This window comes from Equus caballus, chromosome 6 (genome assembly GCF_041296265.1).
Source record: "Equus caballus isolate H_3958 breed thoroughbred chromosome 6, TB-T2T, whole genome shotgun sequence".
In the NCBI taxonomy this organism is placed as follows: Eukaryota; Metazoa; Chordata; class Mammalia; order Perissodactyla; family Equidae; genus Equus; species Equus caballus.
Window position 1 is genome coordinate 65,920,471 of NC_091689.1, and position 27,936 is coordinate 65,948,406.

The following is a 27,936-nucleotide window of genomic DNA, read 5'->3' on the forward strand; positions in this document are numbered from 1 at the left end:
CTTCACGTGTCCTAGGTGTGCATCCACTGTCAGTGAATATCAGTAGCCACTGTTCCTTTAGTCCTTATTTTCTGCTTGATAAGAAGTTTTTTAGTTTGGTGAAAACATGCCTAAATGCCTACCTGGCTGTCTTACCTATTTTGAGATAAATGAACCAAGTTGCATTCTCGTATCTTTCTATTAATGGCAATGACAGTTATGCTGAATTCAAATCGGGTTCCTTGGATTAAAAACACATGCGATTTTTGTTTACCAGTGGTAGTTCCATTTTAAGGAGGGTCAGCCTTATCCATATTATTTCCTTTTTCAGACAAATGGACACCTACCTGGGAATGGAGATGTGTATCAAGAAAGGCTAGCCCGTTTAGAAAATGATAAAGAGTCCCTGGTTCTTCAGGCAAGTGATGTTGAAATGTTGATCTTTCCTCATGACATACTTAAAATGAGCATTTTAAGTTGGGGTGGCAGATTCAGATGCTTACAGGAGCCAGACTGCTGATAGAAATAAATGCAGTAGGCTGTCTGTGTGCAATAGGGAGTGGTGAGGACTGTGGCAGAATGAGGGTATGCACACCTAGTCTAGAGTGAGCAACCTTTACTCAGCCTCAGCTCCTCAAGGGCCAGCCTAAATACAGACACAACGTCATCTGATCTGATTTTTTAATACATAGCAGAAATTCAGATTTTATAATATATGTATTCATAAACCTGTATATGTGTTTTCTCATTCTGAATATGTATATTTAATTTTTCAATTTTAAAAATAATAGCACGGGCCAAACAAAACATGAAGTGTGTAGTAGAGTGCTGTCTGTAGGCTAAATTTGAGTTTTCTTTTTCTTAATAATGTTTTAAATGCTTGACATATTTTTACTTTGGTATTTTGAGCTAAATGAAATGCAGTATATATACTAGGCTGGTGATCGTTGGGGAAGAACTCAGAGATTTGCAGTAAGCACTGAGAATGAGGGACTAACCCAGTGCCTCCTCGTGGACTTTGAATTGCACCCTGGGTTTGAGCACATTTGTGGACAGTATGGTTGTGAAAGATCTCATGGGATCTGAATTCCCTGGATTCTTTTCTTTGTTCTTCATGAAGTATCAAACTTCAGTAGTCCTTGATGACTTCTCTTGCAAACATTAACTCCATTTCCTTTGTTAATCTCTAATACCACTCTCACCTCCACCCCAACCCCTCAAAAAGTTAATTTGTGTGCATGCTTTCTCTCAAAAATGGTTGAAACGGTTTTAACCTATAAAATGTTGCATATCCCAATCAGCCCTAACTTTCTTTAAAATTGAATAGGAGTCCTCAGATCAATAAGCCTCACATAAACAGGAGTGTGAAGGACTTCTGTCATATTAATTCTCAGTTGTTTTCTTTATAACCAAATGAGTGGTGAGATCATTCCAGCTTTTGTTCTACTTAGAGAAATATAGTTTGCAATGGGACCCACATTCTTCCTAATCGATGGCAGTATTTTGCTCTAAATACAGGTAAGTGTGTTAACAGACCAGGTAGAGGCTCAGGGAGAGAAGATTCGAGATTTGGAGTTTTGTCTTGAAGAGCACAGAGAGAAGTTGAACGCCACAGAAGAAATGCTACAGCAGGTATGTACAGAGTCAGCACCGAGGTAGGATTTTCCTGCTGAGCTAGTAGAGATGCTACATTTATATGTCATGTTCGCTCTGATATGAGAGTAAATTTTGTGATTCACTTGGACTGGCATATTTTAAGCAAAAACCTGGAGTAGGAGGGTCTCAGAACGCATACACACAATGAGAGGTGTTCGTGTAATTAGAATCTGGAGTTAAATATTAATAGGATCGTAAGTAATTTTAATTTTCTTCTTTATGCGTTCAAGTGGTTTTCTGACTCTCAACCATGAGCATATATTTTATGAATGAGAGAAAAAATAAGCACCATCTGTGACCATCATTGGGAAAAAACTTGTAATATATACACACACACACACACATATGGTGCTCAGGTATGAGAGGACCTATAATATAGCAGATAGAGTGCACACTGGAGCAAGGCTGCTTGGATTCGAGTCCCTGCTCTGCCATTTTCTTGCTGTAACTGGCTTTTGGCAAGTTCTTAATCTCTCTGTTCCTCAGGCTCCTCGTCTGTTGAATAGGGATAATTGGCAAGTTATCCTTATGAGTTTCTACCTCGTAAGGTTTTAAGGATCGAGCCGCGTAATACATGTCAGAACAGTGCCTGGCATATAGCAAACATAGTATCATCATCATCATCAGTGTTATCATCAGGGTTAAGAATATACAAGTTTTATCTATGTGTGTGTCTCTATAATATACGCCTCCCCAGTGAGCAGACGTGTTTAGTTCTGCTCAATGGAGGTTAACTAAAGCCAATAATTTTTTCAGTGTGTATCTGTTTAGTAATTCGTCTTCACCACATCCTCTACTCGGTAGTTACTGCTTTGTGGTCGTAAGTGAGATGCATCCACATGTGGCTGTTCATAGTAAAACAACCTTTGAATGTGTCTTAAATTCTAATAGGAGCTTCTGAGTAGGACATCCTTAGAAACTCAGAAGTTGGATCTGATGGCTGAAATATCCAACTTGAAGTTAAAACTGACGGCTGTAGAGAAGGACAGATTGGATTATGAAGATAGATTCAGAGACACGGAGGTAAGTGACATCTCTCTCTATCTCTTTAGATACTATGCATGCACATGCGTGTGTGTATATATATGTGTATCTCACACACACAAGTAGAGCAAGTAGAAATTCCTTGCAATGTGAAAGGGAGGCGTTTAATTACTATGTGCTCTCGTTCATTCATGCTTCATTTTTATTTTATTTTTTGAGGAAGATTAGCCCTGAGCTAACATCTGCTGCCAATCCTCTTTTTGCTAAGGAAGACTGACCCTGAGCTAACATCCGTACCCGTCTTCCTCTAGTTTATACGTAGGACGCCTGCCACAGTGTGGCTTGCCAAGCGGTGCCATGTCCACACTGGGATCCGAACTGGCAAACCCTGGGCCGCAGAAGCAGAACATGCACACTTAAACACTGTGCCACCAGGCTGGTTCCCATGCATGCTTCTTTTTTTTTTTTTAAGATTTTATTTTTTTCCTTTTTCTCCCCAAAGCCCCCCAGTACATAGTTGTATATTCTTCGTTGTGGGTCCTTCTAGTTGTGGCATGTGGGACGCTGCCTCAGCGTGGTTTGATGAGCAGTGCCATGTCCGCGCCCAGGATTCGAACCAACGAAACACTGGGCCGCCTGCAGCAGAGCGCACGAACTTAACCACTCGGCCACGGGGCCAGCCCCCCATGCATGCTTCTTTTTAAGAATAAACTTTATACATTTTTCACACTAAATACTTTTTAGTGACTTTTTATCACTAACCGCTAATGGTAATTTTTATTTTGAGACTTTTGATCTGAATTAATCCTTTCATTAGCCTTTAGAAATACTTTTCACTTTAGAACATTTGGAGCTTCTGTATATCTGTTTTTCAATCTATCCATTCATCTGTCCATCCCTCCCTCCCTCCATCCATCCAACCCTCCAGCCCTCCATCTATCCTTCCATCCATCCATCCATCCATCCATCCATCCCTACTGATTTTCTTCATTGAGGAAATAATGGGTTTAAGTGCATGATTTTACTAGTAGTTATTATTTAGGCATACTGATTATTTACTATATAATAAGTAGATATGTAAATATGTATAGAGAACATGCTTTCATTATAAAAGCATAAAAATTACAGATTTTTAGAGGTCATTTGAGTTCAGCCTTCTACTTTTGGAGATTTTCCTCTTTTCCCTTCCTCTCATTCCCTGACCCCGTGGTGGCCACATAATGCAATCATAGATTTTATCAATAGATGGACGACATGGCAGTGGGACTAACTCTGGTGCAGGGCAAGAAGTTACAGTGTTTGGAGATGGACAGGTGGTCTTCTGCATTGTGGACACAAAGTCTAGGGGAAGTCTGAACCTGCACAACTGTGGTTAGTTTGGATACAAGATGTTAATCAAACATTAAGACTAAGTTGAAGTAGATGTTTTATGACTTTTTTGTAAGACCCCAGAGCAATATTTACATCTCTTGAGTTTGTCTCCATTTTTAATAAAACCTTTTTTTCCCAGTGCTTCCTTGCTTCCCTCCTGTTATTCTCAATAATATGCAAAGTCATCTGGTCATCAAACTTCCAGTAAACTCAATCCCTGATAATTTTCTAATAAATGCTCAACACTATCGGTAAAATGTAGTAGCACATACCCAGAGATCGTAGGATATTCGATAAACTTTGTTTATATGTTAAGTAATCTTCAAAATTAGAACTGAATTGAATATGCTCATTTTCCTATTATTGTTCCCTTAATAAAAATAGAATGTTTCCCTGATTGTTTCATGAATCCAAAATTCTTTAACCTTGTCTAAGAACTTTAGATTATTTGGAGATTAATTTCTAAGAAAATATTGACGTGGAGAAGTACAGGCACTTCCAAGAGATTAGGGGTAAAAGTCTTGAAACCTTGAAAGGTTGAGGACCTGCCTGTCCCAGGAATGACCAACAGGAGATGGTTAGCATCATTCAACAGTGCCCCCTTCTGGTAAGAGCACAGATGTCAGAAATAGAGTTTCTGTGGAGCCGCGGAGTTCTCTGAAAGGGAAAAGGGAAAGGGAACACGGATTTTCTTTCCAAAAAAGACTGAGCTTCTGATAAGAAATTAGTTGGAAATAATTTGTATTCCATTTTTTAGAGTTTCATACTAAGTAGCTATTTCCAGATTTTTCAGCTTGAGTTATCATGGGAAGATATGACTTCTTTCTTGTTGGAGATGTACATTCATATTTACGATTTTGCCACAAAAGATTATTGGGTAGTTTTTTTTAATAGAAAAGTGATCTCAGTTTACAATTCTGTTTTCTTCCATTGTTTCTTATTCTTTGCAAATTGCCGCTATTTCTAAAGGAAGTAGTAAAATACAACAATGCCAAATAGGAATTCAAAGCTGTTTCCTTACAATGAGAAAGTGGGGAAATAATTTTAAAAAGACCAGATTGATGAAGAAAGAAGACTAAGAACTCATATTATGCAAAGATGATTAATAAATGGGAGAAACTGACTTCTTCCTTGAACTTGAATTCTGAACTTGTAGCTAAAAAGTCATTAAATGTCAGTTTTTGACCTTATTTGTAAAAGTCCTCTTATTGAAATATTGTATTAATAATAATATTAATAAATAATTACTCTATGATAATGCTAGGTGATACTTTTCCCCATTTTATAAGGAACCACAATTTAAAAGCCTATGAGTTTTCTGGGAAGTGTTTTTCCTAGCCTTCATGAGATTGAATTATTACACTTAGAAGTTTAGAATGATCTCTTGTTAACAAAGTTTTATTTCTTATAGCATTGTTCTATTTGTGCTCTTGTGACATTCTTGTGTAATTCTATTCTGATGTGTGTGAATTTGTGGCTCAGGAATAAATGTCTTGTGAAAGAGAAATAAAAACACATTAACCACTGGTGGGGCCTTCATGGCTTTTAGTAAAAAAGAAAATCATCTCCTTGACAGAGGGTTGGATCCCTTCTTTTGGGGGAGGTCGTATTGTTTAGCATTCTAATTTCTTTTTCCTACTCTCAGGGCTCTGGGTAAAAATATGTCACTATTTCTCAGACTATTTAGACAAATTCTACAAGCAAATTAGTTTTTTAAAAAAGTGTCAGTAGAGGGGCTGGCCCCGTGGCTGAGTGGTTAAGTTCGCGCGCTCTGCTGCAGGCGGCCCAGTGTTTCATTGGTTCGAATCCTGGGCGCGGACATGGCACTGCTCATCAAACCACGCTGAGGCAGCGTCCCACATGCTACAACTAGAAGGACCCACAACGAGGAATATACAACTATGTACTGGGGGGCTTTGGGGAGAAAAAGGAAATAATAAAATCTTCAAAAAAAAAAAAAAAGTGTCAGTAGACTAGGTACCTGATTATGTTTGTATTATAAAAACATTAGGATTGCTTTCTTTTTCATTTTCCAAATATAAAATTCTATTGTGATACTAAATATGTTTGTAAATGACAGGGCCCTCGTCCACCCCAAGTTGAGAATCATTGCTTGAAAGGATTTTAGTTTTGTTCCATTCTCCCAGATTGGGTTGATGAGCAATCTGTATTTTTGTAAACAAATGAAGAAATTATAAAAATATTTTTATAAATATCCATATATCACTGAAAAGGCCCTAAAAGTAAATGGCTTTGCTAAAGAAAATTTCTCTGTTGTATTTTTTTTTTAATTAAGATTATGATAGATTACAACCTTGTGAGATTTCAGTTGTACATTATTGTTAGTCATGTTTTGGGTACACCACTTCACCCTTTGTGCCCTCCCCCCACCCCCTTTTCCCTGGTAACCACTGATCAGTTCTCCTTGTCTATATGTTAACTTCCACCTGTAAGTGGAGTCATATAGAGTTCGTCTTTCTCTGTCTGGCTTATTTCTTTTAACATAATACCCTCAAGGTCCATCCATGTTGATGCGAATGGAACAATTTTGTCCTTTTTTATGGCTGAGTAGTATTCCATTGTGTATATATACCATATCTTCTTTATCCAATCATCAGTTTCTGGGCATTTAGGTTGGTTCCACGTCTTGGCTATTGTAAATAAGGCTGCGATGAACATAGGGGTGCATGGGACTCTTGGGATTGCTGATTTCAGGTTCTTAGGATAGATACCCAGTAGTGGGATGGCTGGGTCATAGGGTATTTCTATTTTTAACTTTTTGAGAAATCTCTATACTGTTTTCCATAGTGGCTGCACTAGTTTGCATTCCCACCAACAGTGTATGAGGGTTCCTTTTTCTCCACAACCTCTCCAACATTTGTCACTCTTGGTTTTGGATATTTTTGCCAATCTAACGGGTGTAAGGTGATATCTTAGTGTAGTTTTGATTTGCATTTCCCTGATGATTAGTGATGATGAACATCTTTTCATGTGTCTATTGGCCATACTTACATCTTCTTTGGAGAAATGCCTGTTCGTGTCCCCTGCCCATCTTTTGGTCAGGTTGTTTGTTTTTTTTGTTGTTAAGCTGTGTGAATTCTTTGTATATTATGGAGATTAACCCTTTGTCGGATAAGTAGCTTGTAAATATTTTTTTCCCAATTAGTGGGCTGTTTTTTTGTTTCAATCCTGTTTTCCCCTGCCTTGAAGAAGCTCTTTAGTCTGATGAAGTCCCATTTGTTTATTCTTTCTATTGTTTCCCTCATCTGAGGAGTTATAGTGTCCGAAAAGATTCTTTTGAAACTGATGTCAAAGAGTGTACTGCCTATATTCTCTTCTAGAAGACTTATTGTTTCAGGCCTAATCTTTAGGTCTTTGATCTCTGTTGTATTTTAAAAGAGAGAGTTCATATAGTGATTTTTTTAGTCTACAAATATCTGATCAATGTTTGTGAATGATTAGCCACCTTTCTTAATAAGAATTACAGTCGTCTTTTATCTTCATAATCCCATCATTTTGGGCATAGGCTTTGGGAATTTAAAGCAGTGTTTTAAATGCAAAGATGCTTTGATTCTCAAGTAGACACATTTATTTCCGTTTGTCTGACCTAATTCACACAACTTTAACCCAGGACCTGTTGACTTAAGATTTCAAAGCTGCTATTTTGGTACAGTTCAGTGAGTAACTGCTTTCTTGATGCATTTACTTGTTTCTTTTTGGGCAGGGGCTGATGCAGGAGATCCACGATTTGAGGTTAAGAGTCAGTGAAATGGACAGTGAAAGACTTCAGTATGAAAAAAAGCTGAAATCAACCAAAGTAAGTTTTCCTCAATGGCAAAGATTTCTTAACAAGTAGCTCTACTACTTATATGTGATCAATAATATAAGTAAAATATGTTTTCTACTTAGTCTATGATAAAGAAGATATTTTACAAGTGAATGGAGTTTTTCCCCAAGCTCCAGACCTTTTTGAATTTAAATACTCCTATTCTGAATAAAACTCAGGCTTAACTAGTCTGTTAGAACATAGCCTATCACTTCTCTAAATTTTCTAACCTCCTTCATAAACTGATACTATTTTCTTGGTTATTTAGCTTGTGTTTTTCTATCTGTAGTTTCCTTTCACTCCTCTGTCTTCTCTACCAGTCTTTAATGGCCAAACTTTCTAGTATGAAAATCAAAGTGGGTCAGATGCAGTATGAAAAGCAGCGGATGGAACAAAAATGGGAGTCGCTGAAGGTGTGGTAGACTTGGGTAATGGGGTCCATGGCCTGTTGCTTTCTGGCTTGTATTGTTTTGCTGTGATGGTGTTTTCAGTAGCATGTGCATTTCATTTTGTGTGTGTGTCTGGCCTGTTTCTTAAAAATACATTTATTTTTAAATAAAAGCTGGTTAAAGGGATAATGTGATCCCTAATATTGTTTTCAGAATCCTATGAAATAATTAGTGAAAAATAATAAACAAGTAAAATTAAAGTATTCTTTTATAAATTAAATCACACTCTCTCAAACTCTCTGAGATCCAAGCATGGTAAGATAGCTGCAAAAGTTCTCCTGTGAAAGAAGTCTGTTTCATATCAATAGTAGACATTGCTTTCTTCCCTCGAGACTTTCTTCCCTCGACACTTTCTTGAACATAAATGTATACAGCAGTTAACTATATCATGGCACAGTGACAATAGGACAGCACTTCTTGCGAGTGCTACTGAACATTTCTTGTACTTGACGTCCACTCTTACTACAAGTAAGAACTATAGGGCCAATTTCTTTTTTCTTTTCCTTTTTTGAAGAAGATTAGCCCTGAGCTAACATCTGCCACCAATCCTTCTCTTTTTGCTGAGGAAGACTGGCCCTGAACTAACATCTGTGCCCATCTTCTTCCATTTTATATGTGGGATGCCTGCCACAGCATGGCTGGATAAGCAGTACATAGGTCCGTGCCTGGGATCTGAACCAGTGAACCCTAGCCACTGAAGTGGAGTGCACAAACTCAACTACTATGCCGTGAGGCCAGCCCTTATACGGCCAATTTCTTAGCTTCATCAGAGAGCTACATCTTCTCATAGTACTAAGCATTATAAATATCTTTAGTACTAGAGACTGAAAATAATGTGTTATTGAAAATAAAGCTACAGTTATTAGCATTGCATGGCTTTATTTTCTGTGTTAAATAGTCAGCAAAACTTAAATTTACTAAAGCTAATTCTTTACCAAAATGAAACTGAAAATTGAAATGTTAGTAAATAGAACATTGGACTTGGCATCTTTAGTGGCTGTGTAGTTAAAAAAAAAAAAGAAGATTTAACATCTGTTTTCTAAATCTATTTTTTTCCATTGTTGTAGGAGATTCTGTTTTCTTATCTTGATGGGGATGAATTATTTAGTCCCATGATTTGGCTAAAGTTGTTCAGCACCTGCTACCTTACATGCTAATTAAGCTCTACCTTGTCCAGGGAACATGAATGCCATCTTGAAATGCTGAATCAATGTCGAGCAAGTCTTCATATATACTTTCCAGTTTGCATTTTGTTTTGCTTTTATGACACTAAGCATCTAATTTGATTATCTTCCTTGATTAACTTGGTCAGATTTTTTTAATTTAGCATACGATTTAAACCTTAGGGCTACTGTCGTCCTAATTACATTTTAAAAGATTTCTTTTTAATTTTGTCACAAAGAAACTTGAAATAATTATACCATAATTAGTATAAATTGGACTTTTATTAATTGTCTTGCTTCCTGCTTATCATCGCCATTGTCTGAATTCTGAAGTTTGCATCTAAATTCTTGTAGTTTTTTGTTTCATTTGTAAAAATTGATTATTGACTGAAGAATTAACATAGTCTCTGGATATTCTCTTTTAGTCATAATCTGCTCTTCTTAAATGAATTTATCACTTGTAGGAAGAACTGGCATCTTTAAAAGAACAACTGGAAGAAAAGGAATCTGAAGTAAAAAGGCTACAAGAAAAATTGGTGTGCAAGATGAAAGGGGAAGGGATTGAAATACTTGATAGAGGTGAGAATATATATTTAACGTTTATTATCTTATTCGGTTAAAATCGTTCAAGATCTATAAAAGAAACTGATGTTAGTTGATGTGTAATTTAAGCATCAAAGAAAGAGTAGCAGAAGCCATGTAGGCCTAGGACCACAGGGAATCTTCCAAAACTCTTTACTGTACTTGAGGCTCTGTTAGCGTCCTCTTCAGCAACTGGAGAAGAGCACCTCTATGCTTTGCTTGGTGTTTATTTTAGATTACTGAATTGTAAATTCTCATCATCAAAGAGTTCTTGTCTAAATTGTAATACAAGGGAGTGTCAGAAAGAGTTAAAAGGAACCATTACTATGTCCCAAGATTATTTCCCACTGAACTTAACTTGAGACAACATGAAGTAAGACATTTAGAGACCTTGCCTGCCCTTTTGAGAGAAGAGATGACAGGCTCTGTATCTTTGGAAAATCAATGAAAATTTCTGATCATGCATTGAGTGCTCCATCTTCTAGAAAACAAAAATAGGCTAATTCTCTTTTTGGAAAAGTATATGAATTTATCCAAAAATTGTTTTCATAATTGAGGAGGTGTGTCCTGGATATCATATGGACTGTGATTTCTAATAATGTAGATTATACCTGATAGAAAATAACTTGAATGAAATGTGTTCTTTTGAATTATATTTGGACACGCCTGTAACATCTGACAACACTACATCAAATTTAATCTTTCTTTGTTATTACAAATGATGACTGTGAAAAAAGCAACTTCTGAGTCATTCAAAACAGGATGAATTCCATATAGTGTAGCTTTGGTGCGTTTTTATCTATCATGTGCACATTGGTAACATTATTACCTGTACAATGAGGGACTTGAATTAGATTACCTCTAAAGTCTTCTCGGCTCTAGAATACACTGGCTTTATATACCTGTAGGTATCACAATTTTCTGTACGTCAGCAAACTCAATTCATCAAACATTGAGGGAGATGGATTTTTCTCCTCTGTATTTTGGCATATGTAGAATCGTATGTTCTTAAAGGGCATTCATAAATAGGTCATGCTTTTAGGATTTTAAGAAAGAAGTGGAATCATAGGACTTGTGGACTAGAGGATATATTAAAATAGTGCTATCCAAGGACTAGTACTGATCTGTGAACCGATTGTTACCAGTGCACAACCAGATAAAGACAGATTGAGAGCAAGTTTTTACAAACTTCATGGCAATCTGATGTCGACATAACATCTAACTGCATGATCAGTAGATTCATGTGATTGAACAGGAGATAGACTGTTTCCATGTTGTTACTCACCATGAGTGATGAGTTGAATGTGATGTAAACAATGTCCTGGTCACGTTCCGGAGGGCTATATTTCAAATTCTACTGGAAATGTAAAAAGAACCAAAGCAATGTTGATGGTTTTTCATCACATATAGTGTAAGAAGCACGTGTACTCCATAGGCCTGATTTTAATACGAGAAAATCAAGGTTCAGAAAAATGAAGTGACAGAGATAGGAACTTACATTTAGGTCTTCTGATTAATTACATTAGATTCTCTTTCTAACCTCCCATGGAGCATTATGTACTGTATTACCAACCCTAAACTCACAAAATAATGCTTAATATTCAGTCTTTATGAGGTTAAAGTGTTATAGGTAAACGGAGACTAAATAATAGTGCTTTAAAAATACCATTTATTGTTGTAATGTATGCTAACCTCCAATTCGATGGGTTTTCCTGCACAGATGAAAATTTTAAAAAGAAGCTCAAAGACAAAAGTAAGGTTTTTGGTGTATTTCCATCAGCCCTTACATTCACCAAAAGTACTACTCAGACTCTTCTTTGCATGTGTTTTAAAAACATTTCTCTCACCAAAGATGTAGAGTTGCTTCATCGATAAACTCTCCATTTCTTCAGAGTGTACAAAATAGAGAGTTAACAAACAAAAAATAAAAACAAGGAGTAAAAGATCATTTTGCAGATTTTATCTGACTCAGCTCTTTTGTTCCACAGGATATGACAGGGCGCCCAGAGAGCTGGACGGAGAAAGTGTTTTCTCTGTGGCCCAGGAGATACAGGGTCAGAGGAGAAAATAATGTTTATACTCCTGTGAGAACTTACTGTTTTTAAGGTTTTACCATAGTTGAAAGATCCTTTCATACTTTTGCTTTTCAGTGTTTTGTAGCTCACTTTTTACTGGCATCTACATTAGAAGCTTCTTTAAACATACCCTCTTGATGTTAGAAAAGAGATTGCAGGCCGATTACTAGAACCCAGATTACTTAATGCAGGATGAAGATAAATCCCTAATGGACTCTTTCCTCCAGACTTTGAATTCTTAAGTCAAGGGAATTTGCCTTAGGAAAAAAAAAAGGCAATTCCTAAAGGATGTACCTTAATTGAAAATGTTATATCAGTGCTGTGCGGTGCACTGTTGTTTTAAAAACTATCTATTTAAAAACTAGTAGGGTTTTTTTCTCAGAAGGCGGCAAACTTAGCTGAATTTTTTTCTCTGTTGTAGTTTTTTAAATTTGTGATTTCATTTTAGGTTGACTTTTCATCTTTAAAATATTTATTCTGGGGCCGGCCCAGTGGCGCAGTGGTTAAGTTTGCACGTTCTTGCTTCTCGGCGGCCCGGGGTTCGCCAGTTCGGATCCCGGGTGCGGACATGGCACTGGTTGGCAAAAGCCATGCTGTGGTAGGCATCCCACGTATAAAGCAGAGGAAGATGGGCATGGATGTTAGCTTAGGGCCAGTCTTCCTCAGCAAAAAGAGGAGGATTGGCAGATGTTAGCTCAGGGCAATCTTCCTCAAAAAAAATAATGATGATTTATTCTGTTATTAAAATAACATGCTTTTGTATTTGAATATCACATTTTAAGGGAAATCCCTTTGGGCTTACTTTGCCCTTTATGTTTTAAAATCATATTGGAAATGAAGTTTATAGATGAAGCAAAGTACTTATTATCCTTCTGTACAGAACCTACAACCAGCTTCTTAGCATGACTCCTCATGTAAATATCACATTCCATCAGGCACTTTCCATGCGTGTCTCCATCTTGGTTATAACTGAATTATCATTTTAATATAATTTTTTCTGCTTTTGTCATCATGTACACTGTTCATTGCTTTTGCCCACTGCTTTATAGGTTCCTTTTTTGAAAACTTCGTGTTTTTATTGTTATAGCACTGAAATTCATCTTCAGTGTTCTCATGAGGATTTTGGTGTTGCTTTGAGAGAGAGTAGTTAGCTCTCTTACCCGTACTGTTTTCTTTCTGGAATGATGACTATTCAGGTGAGACGGAAGGTGTTCATTTTTCAGATTTTCCCTAAAACAGAATATGGATGGTAGCTGTGCCCTTTTAAAAACAAAACAAAACGAATCATTAACATCTTTACCTTAAAACATTTCAATTGGAAGAGTCAGCTTCTCGTTATCGTCACATGTGTTAACTAAACTGGCTTCTGATTTGATGTTGTGATATTTTCAGATATTGAAGTACAAAAAATGAAAAAGGCTGTGGAATCTTTGATGGCAGCAAATGAAGAAAAGGTATCTAGACAAATTTTAAATATTTATGTGGATGTGTTGTAACACCGTTTTGATCATTCCATGCATTTTCTTGAACTATCCTAGTTTGAAAGAACGTACCCTGAACACTACTGGCATTAAGGGGCAAACATTGTCCCTTCCTGTCTAAGTGTGCCCACTCTTGGTGGTGGCAGTTGCAATTGTGACTATGTGCATAGGAATGCAGACCAGCAGCACTGGCTCCACTGAGAATTCTCTCACCCCTCCCCTCATGAATTTAGAAAATATTCAGGCTATCAGATCCGTTCTTTATATTCAGGCAACATGTGAGAGAAAGGATACAGTCCATCATGGTACATCTTTTCTGTGAGCACTGGAAATTCTGGGCTACAATAGGAACTCTAGAGGAAGTAGCCCATGACAACTTTAGCTTCCTGGTCATGTTGATTTTCTTTTCCATGTATATGTTATTTCCTTCATACTCCTGGTCTCTTTCACATCTGGGATTGTTTCTGCTTTTCTGGGTGGTGAGATACTGGAAAACAGAGGCACAGGCTCCATGAAATCAAGTATGGCCCTAGGCCATGTTTTAGCTACATTGGCTTAATGCCAGGGTCTCCAGGAGTTCGTTGCTTCTCCTCACTTCATCCTGCCAAGAGCAGGGATGCAGTTACCCTACTAAGGTAATGTAAGGCTTACCTTACCTGACCAGCCATACATCTGGCAAGTGGCAACAGTTGGATTTGGCTCCTACCATCAGAACTGCTCTCTCCTCATGTCCCTTAATGAATAGAGCAACAAGGCATTTTCCCAAGAAAAAAGTAATTGCAAGGAAGTAAAAAACAAGCAAATGCCAGAGAACTTCATCTTGATCTTTTTCTCTTATCATAAGTTTCTTTCTCCAATTCTTGCCTACTCCATTGTACTTGTTTCTTTGTTTTTGCCTTTCATTCTCTTTATCTGCTTTTTATTCTATGAAAATAAATTCCTTGTCCTACCCACCCACATATGTTTTTCCTAGTCTTTTTTTGCTAGTCTTTCTCACTGTTGAATAAAAAGAAAGATCATTAGCAAGCTTCCCATATAGTTTTTATTTAAGAAAATAATCACTGAAATTTATTTTGTTTTGATTTATCTCCTTTAAAAAGCAACAATAACAAACAAAACTCTCCATGTTGAATGAGGGCTTGCTAGATGCTCAAACTGCTGTAGGAGCACCAGGACCACCACTTCATGGTGGTTCCAGATGGCTTCAGAGAGCACATAGTTGAGCAAATTCTGAAGAATAGCAAGAGTTGTTCGTCAGGAAAATGAAGGCTTCTAGGCAAGGGATCCATGAGCGAAAATGTGTCTCGAAAACCAACGCTTGAAACAGCCCAGTGCATGCTGGGAGCATGAGATACAGGTGGAGGGGGGTGTATGAAGCTGATAAAAGAGCTACAGTGAGATGTTATGGGACCTGGTATGCTAGGCTGATAATTTGAGGTCTTAGCTTGTAGACCTTGGGCAGTGATATAATTAAATTGCCATTTTACAAAGCTAACTCTGGTGGCAGAATGGAGGCAAGAATAAGGGAGGGAGAGTGAAGACAGAACAATTAAGAGGCTGTTGAAATAGTCTAGGTGAGAAATGAAGAAGCGTTTGTAGGGGAGGAAGAGAATTCCTCTACCCTGTCTAGGTCTTTCTAGCTGGTTTATGAATTAAATTGATGTGAGATAGAATAATAGGAGAAAATCAAACAAAGCTTTATAACATGTATACATGAGAGAAACCCAGAAAAGCTGAGTAACTCACCAAAATGTCTGAGCTGCCAGCTTAAATATCATCTTCAGCTGAAGACAAAAGAGGATGTTGGGGGTAGTGGTTTGGGACTTCAAAGGGGAGGAAGGCAATTCACATGGAAACAGAAAAACAAATGTTTGGTAAACAGAACTTTGATAAATCAGAGTGGGTTCAGCAAAGATCCTCCCAGTCTACCTATCCCCAGAGTTATCTATGGCGATGGCCTGTCCTGGGGACAGGTCTTTTATCTTAAATTCATTTAGGCAGTTAGGGGGGAAGTCAAAGTCTCTTTCACAGTCTTTCATTCTTAAAAATAATCAAGGCAAAGAGACATATTTTGAGGTGGTTAATTCTGATCCCCCACAGGCTGAAATAAGGCAATGGCAGTGAAGTGGTAAGGAGGGAAGAGATTTTAGAAAAATTTACAGGTTGATGAGATTTTAAAATCTTTGGATTTGAGAGTAAGTTTCTGGTTGGGGCAACAGGGTGAGTGATGATGCCTTCAAAGGATTAAGAGAATCCAAGCAGTGGTTCAAGGACTGGGGGCAAAGAATGAGCTTAATTTTAGATATATTCAATTTGATGTGCTCATGGTACATTTAAAAGGAGATTTCTCATAGAAAGTTGGAAAATGAATCTCAATTTTAGATTAATGTGGAATTATAGATTGATGGAGAGTGAACCCTATCAATTTTAGGAGATATAAGGAATTGTAGATTGATGGAAACTAAACTATAGTTGATGTATCAGTTAGCTTTTGCTCTATGACAAATCACATTATTATTTCTCATACTTTTGGGGATTGACTAGCTGGTTCTTCTGGTCTGGGCTGGCTTAGCTGATCTCTACTGTTAGCCGAAAGCTGGGATGGAGCTGGATGGTCTCGGATGGTGTGACTCAAATGTCTGGTGGTTGACACACCAGTCTAGGTGGGCCCCAGCTGTGATGTCTTTTCTCCAAATGGTCTCTCATCCTTCAGTAGACTAGCCTATGCTTCTTCATATAGTGGCCTCTGGGTTCCCTAGAGCAGCAAGAGAGGGCAAGCCCCAGTGTGAAAATACTTTTCAAGCCTTTCTTGAATCGTATTTGTTGATATGTCATTGGCCAAAGCAAATCACATGGTCAAGCCCAAAATCCCTGTGGGAGGAGCTAGGGAGACCATCTTTATAATCCACCACAGGGAAGACATGGGAAAAAGAAGAGGGTAAGGACAAAACCTTGAACGTCTAACATTTTATACTCCATGTAGGGAAGATAGTGGGGATTATGGAAGTAGAATATCTACCTGGTCAAGGGATTAAGAAGTCAAAATAAAAGAAAAGAAAGAGTGGAAAGAAAAGTGAAAGGAGAAGGAAAGGGTGGGGTCAATTAAGTGCCAAATAGAGGTCAATTTAGAAAAAGGATGAAAAGTGTTCATTGTTTTTAGTAAACAAAAGGTCCCTGGTGACTGGTTGATGGACTTTAGTGGAGTGTTTTGAGAGGAAAAAGCCAGGTGGTAATTAATGATGGCTGATAAAGACAGCAGGTGTAGATCTTTTTTTTTCAAGACCTGACACATAGGTTAGGGAGGAGAATAAAGTTGATTTTTTTTCCTTGTTTTTTTGTTTTGTATCTTATTACCTTGTTTTGTTTTTGTTTTTTAAAGATGGCAGCTGAAGGATAGGATCTCTAAATTTAGAGGTACTTTTTCTATATCTCTGATGTATGTAGGAAAAGTATTCTAGATATTACCAGTTTTACTAAAGTCTAGAAGTATTCTTTGAATAATGTAAATAATTCACGTCTACGTATTCTTTGTGTCACAATTACTTTTACTGCTTAAAATCATAGTATTAAAGCTGATAATTTATTTTGTTAATAGGATCGGAAAATAGAAGATCTTCGACAATGCTTGAACAGGTACAAGAAAATGCAAGATACGGTGGTATTGGCCCAAGGTAAAAAAGGTAGTGTAGCTCTAAAGGTTTTTCTACTTTACTTGATCTTAAGGGGCTATGAACTTTTATATTTGACCTCAATTTTGTTCATGGAGCATATCATTTACCAAATTAGATAGCTCATTCATTCACTCAACAATGTTATTAGGCATCTGTTCTCTGCCAGAAAGTAGGTAGGCTAATGAGCCTACCGTAGATTGGTTGGTCAGGGAAAGCCTCTTCAAGGAGTTGATTAGATAGCATTCCAGGGAGAAAGAATAATCATATATGCAAGAGCCTAGGGGAAAAAAGAAGTTGGTCTGTTGAAGAAGAAGACTAGTGTGAGTGGAAGGTAGTGAGCAGAGGGGAGAGTGAGATGAGATGGTAGAGGTGAGCACCTGCCAGGTCATGCAGGTGAGGAGTTTGGCTCTTACTTGAGCCCACAGGGATGCCCTGAAGGGTCTTAACAAGTCCACGACATGATCTTTGTAACAAATGGACCATATTGGGAGGGAGCAGCAGTGGAAGGAAGGAAAGACAATCAAGAGACTCTTGCAGTGTTTTAAGTGGAAAGATCTGATGGTACTGATTGGAAATATATTTTAGTGTTAGAATCAACAGGATAGTGTGATGAATTAGATGAGGAGGGTGAAGAAGAGGAAAGAATCAAGAAAGATCAACATTCTGACTAAAGCAACTAGGCGGCTGATGGTTCCATTTGCCAAGGTGGAGAAGCCTAGAGAAGGAACATTGGAATGGTTAAGGGGGATTGTGTTCAGCTTTGAATATGTTAAGTTAAATAAAAAAGAAAAGAAACAAACCTGTAGGACATCTAAGTAAAGATAGTTATGCATTTTGTTCTATTTGTTATTATTTTATCTGTAGATGGGCCAATTGGTCATCCTCAGATGTGGAAAAGCTTTGGGAGTCACTCAAAACAAACAACGGTGTTAAGAACTTTGAAAGTTGCTTGTTTATTAGCAATGCATAGGTGGGGTTATTTGCTCTACACATAAGAACTAGAAATAAATAAGTCTTTTGAAAGGTAGTTGTGAAACAGTCAGATTTTGAAATTTTAGTTTTGATGAGTTCACAAACAGAAAATCCTGCTTTGGACCAGAATTTTTGGGGGGGAAAATGGATCTTCATCTTTTCACAGGGCCTGGCATATATTAAGACTTTATAAATATCTGAATGAACTAGTGTACCTCTAATTGTTAGTGTTGACTTACGGCATTTCTCATACCTTAAAAAGAGTCTCTCTTTTAAGGAATATTGCAAATTAGCAAGTAATTAATTGTTACAAAAATATAGCATTTAAAACATTGTTTCATTTTATAGAATCTCAATGCTCTAATTCTTATGTTTAAAAATCAAGGAAGAACAGATTAATTCCAGTAATTAGCCTATATTGTAAAACATTTAGAAAGTAGAAAAAAGGGGTGAAAATCACTTATGATTGCATTCGCATGATCCCTATTGGTATTTTCATGTATTTCTTTCCAGTCTTTTTTCTGTGCATATAAATATGTAGCTAAAAGAGCTGGTTTTTAACCATATACAGCAGGATAGATTTTCATAACCATTGAAAATGATGTCTTGTTCCAGTGAGGAGTTATATAAATAGTGATTTCTCACTAGGATTTATATTTATTTAGTTAATCCTCATACAATTCTAATAACATCTGAATTCTAATAAAATTAGAATAAAAGTCTGTTAAAACCTAAATTAAGAAGCTATGTCTAGTTTAGTATCTTTAAGCAAGTATATGATTTACTATTTTATATGATTCAGAGACTAGAGTTGTAAGCATCATTCTTTCTGTTTTTAAAAAAGAATATCTGGCACTGGGTTGTTCCGCACTTAATTCTTTTCATTTCTAGAGTGTAAAAAAATTCTCAAAAGTTCTGCTTTGCTGGATATATGCTTGCTTTTCTTCATCAGGCTGTTCTTTCTGCTTTAAAATGAATGGCACAAAGGGATCCTTTCAAGGAATCAAAAGATCTTCTATCTTTTTTCTTGTCCTTTGTTCCTTTCTACGGTTTTTTAAGAGCACAGTAGTGACGAAAATTGAGTTGTTCAAATAGTGACTTTGTCGCTATTCAGAATTGGTTTCTTGTACCACTAGTATTCCTCACTGTGGTTATTTCTGAACTGAAATTTGTAAAACCCCAAATTTTGAAACAAAATTACAGGAGGGTTGTTGAACTAAATTAACTTTTAATTTCAATCCTGTGAGTCCATCATTGTACATATTAATACCACTATTAATTAATACTACTGCTGGATACGCATGTGGCCCAAGAGCCCCTGGGCCTCAGGTGCTCCCAGTTGAAGATGTTGTTTCCTAGGTCACATGTTGTTTTGCAAGTGATGCCAGGAGAAGTGGCCTCCTTGATTTTTGAGGATCAGAAAAATTTTTACTTTCAATATAATTGGGCTTCTTATCTTGCTCCGAAAATGAAATAGAAATGAAAAGTTGCTGTTGACCTCTTTTTGCTTTGTCTTTTCCTAGGCCAAGATGGCGACTACGAAGATCTGCTCACTTCCAGTTCCGTTTCCACTTTGCTGGACGTGCAGAGTTTTAGTGATCTGGAGAAAAGTCTATCACCTATACCAGTAATGGGATCTCCCAGTCATGACCCGTTTAACACAAGTGTTCCAGAAGAGGTATTTACTGACTCTTAATATTTTCTTCATGTTGAAGAGATTGTGTTCTTGAAAGGCAAAGTGCTGTTGATAACATGAAAGACATGGATTCTTTTCTCAGTTCAATTACTGACTTGGTTTGTCCTGGCAGGTTTTGGGTCCTATAGGTCTTTATTTGAAATGTGTTTTTTCCTCCTCTCTTTAATAAATAAATGCCTTGAGCAATGTCAAAATTGCTTATAATTCAAGAAGAATATATGAATCCCTTGGAGATAGATGTCATCTTAAATATGAGATTGTAATCTATTTATTAAAGAGTAAAGAAGGGAATAAAGTGGGGATAAAATTAGATTGTATAAAGAAATTGATTTTAGTCCTTTCTGATGGTGACTCTGAATGATGATGGAATAAAATTTCCCTTTGATTTCTTTAGACTTGGAAAAAGCAACTGGAGGGAAATAAACAGTCTTAAAATCATTTATCTTACTTTCACATTAAACTGGCAGCAAAGTCTGCTTCCATCATCTGTTGCACACTGCTCCAAAACTTTGTAGCTTGAATGACATTTATCTTGCCGACAAATCTGCCATTTGGGCAAGGCTTAGCAGGAGCATCTTGTCTCTCCTTCACTTGGCAGCAGCTGGAGTGGCACAAAGGCTTGGGCTCGAGTCATCTGAAGGCTACTTGTTCATATGTCTGGTGGTTGAGGCTGGCTGTCACCTGGGACCTCACCTGAGGCTCTGGCTGGAACCACTACATGTGACGGCTTGGCTTCCCCACAGTATGGTGGCTGGATCGTAAGGATGAGCATCCCAAGAAAAGGACTAGGCAAATTTATATTACCTTCTGTGACATATCTCAGAAGTCACATAGCATCTCTTCTCCTATAGTCATAGGCCCACCCAGATTCATGCAGAGGAAACATACAGACCCCACCTCTTGATGGAGAAGTGACAATACCACATTGTAAGAAGAATGTGTCGGGTGGGATATATTGGTGCAATCATATTTGGAAAATACAATCTGCCCCTCCACTCTCTGGCTACAGTAATTTACATCTCTCTCCCATGTCAAATGCACTCATCCCCTCTCCAAAGACCCCTCAGTCTCATGCTATTTAGGCATCAGCATCCCAGAATCTTGTCATCATGCAGATATAGGTGAAGCTCCTCAGGTATGTCTTCTTGGGCACAGCTTCTTGAGTACCATTCCATTAGATTTAAAGAACCAGGAACTTAAAGGACAAGCTGTCTGTCTCCCACACACCTGACATACAGTGGTGGAATAGGTGTAACATAACTGCTTATAGGAACTCCCATTAAAAAAGAGGGAAAACACAAAGCACACAGGTGTCACTAGTCCATAGCAGTTCCAAAATCCAACCAAGCACAAGATGCCAGTTCCTTTATTAGGTAGTGCCCGGTCCTCTCAGCTCGTGCTTCTTCCTTCTGAGTCATCCTTCCTTTTCCATAAGAAGGAGGCTGTATTTGCAGATTAGTTTTCTGTAAAAGTATCCATTCAGGTCCAAAGCCTTCTTTTCATTTTCTACTAGCTCTGTCCCTTTCAGTCTAATGTTTTAAACATCTGGAATTTCTTATGAGTCAATTTATAATCCACTCCATTAGATAAAATCATATCCACAAATATCTTCACAATAAACCCTTTTCTACCTTATGTTCCCTGTAAGCCTACTGTGGGATATCCCTTTATTTTTAGACTTTTTCATCTTTTTAAGAGTTCATGAGACAGCACCATCTTAAATCTTCCTCAGGTCTTAACAAAGCCACACCCATGGCTTCATCTTAAGTCTGTTTTCTTGACAGCACCTGTGCTGGATCTTTGCCCTGAAACCATTTCTTAATTTTTGCGTAATGGGCTGTCTAGAGAGACTAGGAGTGGAAAACAGTTTGATTTTTGAACTCACCAATCTTGGCTCCCTTATATTTAACGGCTCTTTCTTTGGTCGTCTCTTCTCTAACTTTTTACTATAGGTAGTGGGAAGAAACCAAAGGGCATCTTTACTTTTTACATCTGTTGCTGATAATTACATAACGAGAAAATGAAATTTGAATAGAATTCAAGGAGAAAACAATGAACATTTCCTCTTAAATGTAAGAGAGAGCTAAAATATGTTGTCAACTAGGAATTAGTGGGTTAGGGGATTGGATGATGGTGGTCACAAAGTACAAACTTCCAGTTATGAGTTAAGTACTGGGGCTATAGTATACATGATGACTATAGTTAGCACTGCTGTATGGTATATTTGACAGTTGCTAAGAGAATAGATACTAAAAGTTGTCATCACAAGGAAAAAAACATTTTTTCTTTTTCTCTCTTTTTTTTGTATCTATATAAGGTGATAGATGTTAACTAAACTTATTGTGGCAATCATTTTGCAATAAATACATCAAGTCATTATGCTGTACACCTTAAACTTACATAATGCTGTTTGTCAATTATATCTCAATAAAATTGAAAGAAAAAAACAAACGAGGAATTAGGTAAGGAATAAGAAATATTTTAGAGGGAAAAACCCCCCAATTGTTCAGTATGTATTTATATTGAAGGGAAAAATAGCATTTGACAGGCAATGAGTGTGCTGCATATATAGAGGCTGCTCTTACTTGCAGGATACACCCAGATAATCTCATATCCTTAAAAAAAGTCTTTGCTGTGTAAATTTGTGGTTTAATGACAGATTTTTCATTTGAAACAAGAATGATTTGAGGATTGAGGATGTTCAGTCACATTTTTAAAGAAAAGCCGAGCGGCGATTTGAAGTTGGAGTTCAAGTTTTCAAGGTTGAGAGGGAATCAAGAAAATGGGTCCGTCTGCTAGTGGAGCTATTTTTTCCCGTGATGAGGAACCCAAGGAGATACATGAACTTCAGGAAACAGGGATGAGGGCCGAATAAGTTGCCCAGGATTGATCATGAAGATGCAAACTGAAAAAAATGATAATGAAATAACCTCCTATTTTATGATAAAATGACTTCACATTTTGTAATCTTTTATAGTGTCGAAGGGTGACAATAACTGAATCAAAAATCACAAAGCTGAGTTTATTGCTTATTTAAATAAGAGAGTTTTGTTGGTCAGGGACATTTTCTTCGAGCTGATCACGTGTAGGGTTTTCCGGATGCTTAGAGCTCAGGGATTGGTGGATTTTCAGAGGCAAGGGTGAGTTGACATCAACTATGTGGGGTTATGAAGGTGAGACTGTTATTGATGGGTTGGCGTTTAGAAGCGTGTTCGCTGGTGTAACCCTACCTGACAGGCTGACTACCAGAAGTCAAGAGCTGTCACGGGTTGGTTGACTCACCGAAGTGAGTTCACTGAGGTGAATTTTCTTCATTTTTTTTTTAACTGGAGTATTTTTTAAGTGTTTCATTTATTAGTTCTTGATGTGAGCCATAATCTAACTGCTTATGGTTGTCAGAAATTATTGAAAACTAGAGTGTAAAAATTCTTTTGCAGAGTTCATCGTTAGGATACACAAGGCATTTGTTTGGGAAAATGTATTGTGCTTTTGTTGTTGTTGTTGTTGTTGTTGCAGTGTTACTATTAAGCAAAGTATTTTAAGTAGTGTAGACACAAAGTACATTATAATTTGTTTTAATTACACTTTTCATCAATTCTGTTAATTGAAGTTGGTCTTGTTCACATATAGAATAATAATTGACTTTACCAATGTTCTGTATTAGACTAGTAGTAGAAATTAAAGTGAAAATAGTGCTTTCTTTACAAAGCAGTTTACTCAAATCTCATCTTAAATCACTGCAACCCTGTAAGGTAGGTAGGCATTATCATTCTCATTTTATGGAGCAGAAAACTGATGCCCAGTTAAGTGACTTGCCTAAGGTTACTTAAGCAAGTGTGTTAGAACCAAGATTTCTACCAGGGCTTAAAGTTGTTAGGATTTACTATAAACTTATTCAAGGTTTTTTTTTTTTTAATTATTTTATTGGTGTCATATTGATTTATAACATTGTATATATTTCAGGTGTACATTATTATATTTCAGCTTCTGTGTAGTCGGCATTGTGTTCACCACCACCAGTCTAGTTTTTATCTATCACCATACACGTGTGCCCCTTTACCCCTTTTGCCCTCCCTCCACCCCCTTTCCCTCTGGTAACCGCTAATTGGTACTCCTTATCTATGTGTTTATCTACCACATATGAAAGAAATCATATGGTATTTTTCTTTCTCTGTCTGGCTTATTTCACTTATAATAATACCCTCAAGGTCTATCCATGTTGTCGCAAATGGATGATTTTGTCTTTTTTATGGCTGAGTAGTATTCCATTGTATATATATATACACCACATCTTCTTTATCCAATCATCAGTCGATGGGCAGTTGGGTTGCTTCCACATCTTGGCTATTGTGAATAGTGCTGCAATGAACCTAGGGTTGCATAAATCTTTTTGAATTATTGATTTCATGTTCTTCGGAAAAATACCCAGTAGTGGAATAGCTGGGTCATATAGTATTTCTATTTTTAATTTTTCAAGAAATCTCCATACTATTTTCCATGGTGGCTGCACCAGTTTGCATTCCCACCAGCAGTGTATGAGGGTTCTCTTTTCTCTATATCCTTTCCAAGATATGTTATTTCTTGTCTTGTTAATTATAGCCATTCTGATGGGTGTGAGGTGATATCTCATTGTAGTTTTGATTTGCATTTCCCTAATAATTAGTGATGTTGAACATCTTTTCATGTGCCTGTTGGCCATCTGTATATCTTCTTTGGAAAAACGTCTGTTCATATCCCTTGCCGATTTTTTTTATCAGGTTGTTCATTGTTTTGTTGTTGAGTTGGATGAGTTCTTTACATATTTTGGAAATTAATCCCCTGTTGGATATATGATTTGCAAATATTTTCTCCAAATTGGTAGGTTGTCTTTTTGTTTTGTTGATGGTTTCATTTAAGGATATTTATTCTATCTTATTCACAATATACAGTGTCTTATTCAGAAGCAGGTTCAAAAATTTCCTTCCTCTAGAACGTTTTCTCTGATTAACTCTTCTAGATGTTTATATCCTGAAACGATTTTATAAATATAAGAATGGAGTTCTAAACACAAGCGTATGAAATTTTATCGATAGACCATTTAATTATCTTATTTATTTTTTGCCACTCTGTGGCTTAAGTTTTGTTTGATGGATTGGTTTTTGACTTTTTATTATTATATTACAGTTCCACACCAGCGTCTTGCAAGTTTCAATCCCTTCCCTGTTGCCAGCATCTAAAGGCTTGGAAACTTCTGAAAAAGCCAAATTGCCTCCTAAGCCAGAGACTTCATTTGAAGAGAAGTATGTCATATAGTACCTAACATCGTAATATAAATGTTCAGCAAAGTAGATCAACCAAAAGCAAGAGTGCATTGCTTTATTTACAGATACAATTTTTCACCCAGAGAAGCAAGAAACAGCAAGACACGTGCCGGGGAACCCATAATCAGTTCTGTTTTATTGCAATAAAAGGTGTGAAGCAGGAAGTAATTGGAGATGAGGCTGGGCAGTGTGATGGTCAGGTTAGAGAAGGATTTTAGGGAACTTGGATTTTCTATCCTAGGTCATAGGTGGCCATCAAAGAATGGCAAGCAGAATAGCGACAGTCATGTGCCTGAGGCTGTTTGGAAGATGGCCGTGAAGGAGACAGGACAAGGAAACAATAATTTCTCCATAGGCAAATAGAATTTGGGGGAACATATTCCCAAATGAATTGCCTAATCTTACAATTAGACCAACTGAAATACAGTAGAACATTCAAAAAAGAGAGAAATAGCTTCGCTGGCACGATTTTTTGTTCTTTGCAATTCTGTTCACTTAGAATATATATGGTCTTTTCCACATGAAGCTCATAAATACTTCTTTTTATATTTCAGTGATGGAAAAATAATCCTTGGTGCTGCTGGTGAACCCCAACTGTGCGATAGTCTTTCGTAAGTTACATTTTATTGAGTGTGAAAAATGTGATTGATCTTTGGGAGAGAGGAAGCTTCTGTTACACTAACAGTAACCAATATTAAAAGCGAAGGACTCTGAGGCCTGAATAAATTAATGCAGGTGTAATGATTGGGTGGGGGTGGGGGTGGGGGGGTTGTGAATTAGCAAATAAATACTTGCTCATTTACCATTATCTCATGCCAAGTTTCTGCAGATGTTTAGCCCTCCTGATCTGTTTTGATTTGGAGTTCAGTGCTTTTAATCTCATTTTTGTACTGACTTATATTTTGAATATAAATCTAGCAGAAAAGAATCACAGAGAATGAGGCCATGGCTGGAAAGGCTGCAGAGGGTTTTTCACTTTCAGTTTAATAAGCTGACCTAATATCTGTGTTTATCCAAGTGAAAGTCTGGATTAAATTAGGAAAACCTATTTTATAGCAGTACTTAAAGATGAAACCTTTTCTTTTCTCTCCATCATCTTTTGCTTTATTTGGTAGTCGACATTTCCAGCAACTTATTTACACATAAATACATGAGAAATGTATTTTAAAGTATTTAAAGGCTTTATTTGTATGTTATGTTATTCTGTTTCTTAGAGCAAAGATGTTACTTTTTTCTTTCTCTTTTAAAACTGGTCGCATATTCCTGCCTTCGATTTTTCAGTGACACCAGCTGTATATAATTGATTGCTAATTACGTAAAGGAGAAAACTCTCTAGATGTTTACATTGCCACTTTGGCTTCACAAGGATGGCAGTTGAATTATTATAGGCAGCAATGGGAATTCCTCTATTATACTTTGATTAGCACTATAAAATGAAATGCTTTGCCAGACTCAGAAAATTGATTCCTTTGTGAATTGAAAAGTAAAACTTTCATCCTTTATTTTAATTAGACGGATTACCTATAAATAGTACATGAGTATTTAAGAAGTTCCTGGTGTAGGAGCTGGCCTGGTGGTGTAGGGGTTAAGTTCACGCACTCTGCTTTGGCAGCCCGGGGTTCACAGGTTCAGATCCTGGGTGCAGACCTACAGACTACTCATCAAGCCATGCTGTGGCGGCATCCCACATACAAAATAGAGGGAGACTGGCACAGATGTTAGCTCAGCAACAATCTTCCTCAACCAAAAAAAGAGGAAGATTGGCAACAGATGTTAGCTCAAGGCCAATCTTCCTCACCAAAAAAAATAAATAAAAATAAAAAAATTAAAAGTTCCTGGTGTAACTGTATACAGGCAAAGCATGCACCACTACTCCATTGAAAACGCTGGTTTATTTTCAGATATTAACATCACAAGGATAGTCCTAAGTGTTTTTCCAGCTATTTTCACATGTGCAGGACATTTAGAGTTATTGGCAGGACAGTTAACCACCCCTGCTTTTAAAAGAACTAAATGTTATAATTTAGTTAAGCACATAAGTGACTGCCTGAATCCAGATTTTCTTTTATTACCATAATTCAACGCACACACAATTTTAGTTTTTTTCCTAAGGTATTTTACTTGAAGCAGTGACACCGTTCCATTTATTATTAATCCTAATTATTATTATTGTTGTTGTTTTCAGGACTTCAAGTCTTCAAAAGTCTAGCAGCCTGGGCAACCTGAAGAAAGAGTCATCAGATGGGGTTGGTTCTGTGTTCTTTCTGTCTTTTACCCTGAGAAGAAAATATTTAGGGACCTTCATCTTTTCCCATTTTGCAAATAAAATTCTTAAGAACTTGTGGTTTCTCTAAAGGAAAATTATTGGATACCACAGTTAATGGTAAATATTAAGAAGTATGAGTATGAAGGATTGAAAGTAGCACATAAAACCAAAAATGGAGACTTTAGTAAAACATTGTAGAAATAAATGAAACTGAGATTTTGTAGCTTAGAAATTGATATAAATTTATTTTAATTTGTGGAATTATATGTGACAAATTCTGAATACGTAAAGCATTCCTATAACAACCTTAAATTTTGTCGTTGTTTTGAACAGGAAAAGGAGCCTATTCAGAAGCCTTCAGAGGTAATTTTTATGTCTAGATTACAATGTAAAAATGTCTGAGACTTCTGATATATGCATTAGACGTCTAATATGTAAGATTAATGTTAAATGTCTCCAATAAAC

At 36.9% G+C, this 27,936-nt stretch overlaps 1 protein-coding gene across 36 annotated transcripts in view; it reads left to right on the forward strand.

Annotated features, from left to right (window-relative positions):
• Nucleotides 1-27,936, forward strand: part of PPFIBP1 (PPFIA binding protein 1) — a 169,110-nt gene that overhangs the window by 123,621 nt on the left and 17,553 nt on the right. For 7 of the 36 annotated variants that reach the window (XM_070271106.1, XM_070271110.1, XM_014740612.3 and 4 more), the window contains 14 exons: nt 311-397; nt 1,498-1,611; nt 2,527-2,658; nt 7,715-7,807; nt 8,137-8,229; nt 9,893-10,007; nt 11,731-11,763; nt 13,478-13,539; nt 17,162-17,246; nt 19,733-19,887; nt 25,069-25,184; nt 25,760-25,816; nt 27,391-27,451; nt 27,805-27,834. In XM_070271106.1, the coding sequence (XP_070127207.1) occupies nt 311-397; nt 1,498-1,611; nt 2,527-2,658; nt 7,715-7,807; nt 8,137-8,229; nt 9,893-10,007; nt 11,731-11,763; nt 13,478-13,539; nt 17,162-17,246; nt 19,733-19,887; nt 25,069-25,184; nt 25,760-25,816; nt 27,391-27,451; nt 27,805-27,834 (1,233 nt within the window). The remainder of the gene's footprint in view (nt 1-310; nt 398-1,497; nt 1,612-2,526; nt 2,659-7,714; nt 7,808-8,136; nt 8,230-9,892; nt 10,008-11,730; nt 11,764-13,477; nt 13,540-17,161; nt 17,247-19,732; nt 19,888-25,068; nt 25,185-25,759; nt 25,817-27,390; nt 27,452-27,804; nt 27,835-27,936) is intronic. The other 29 variants (XM_070271122.1, XM_070271128.1, XM_014740618.3 and 26 more) reach the window with 7 other exon arrangements.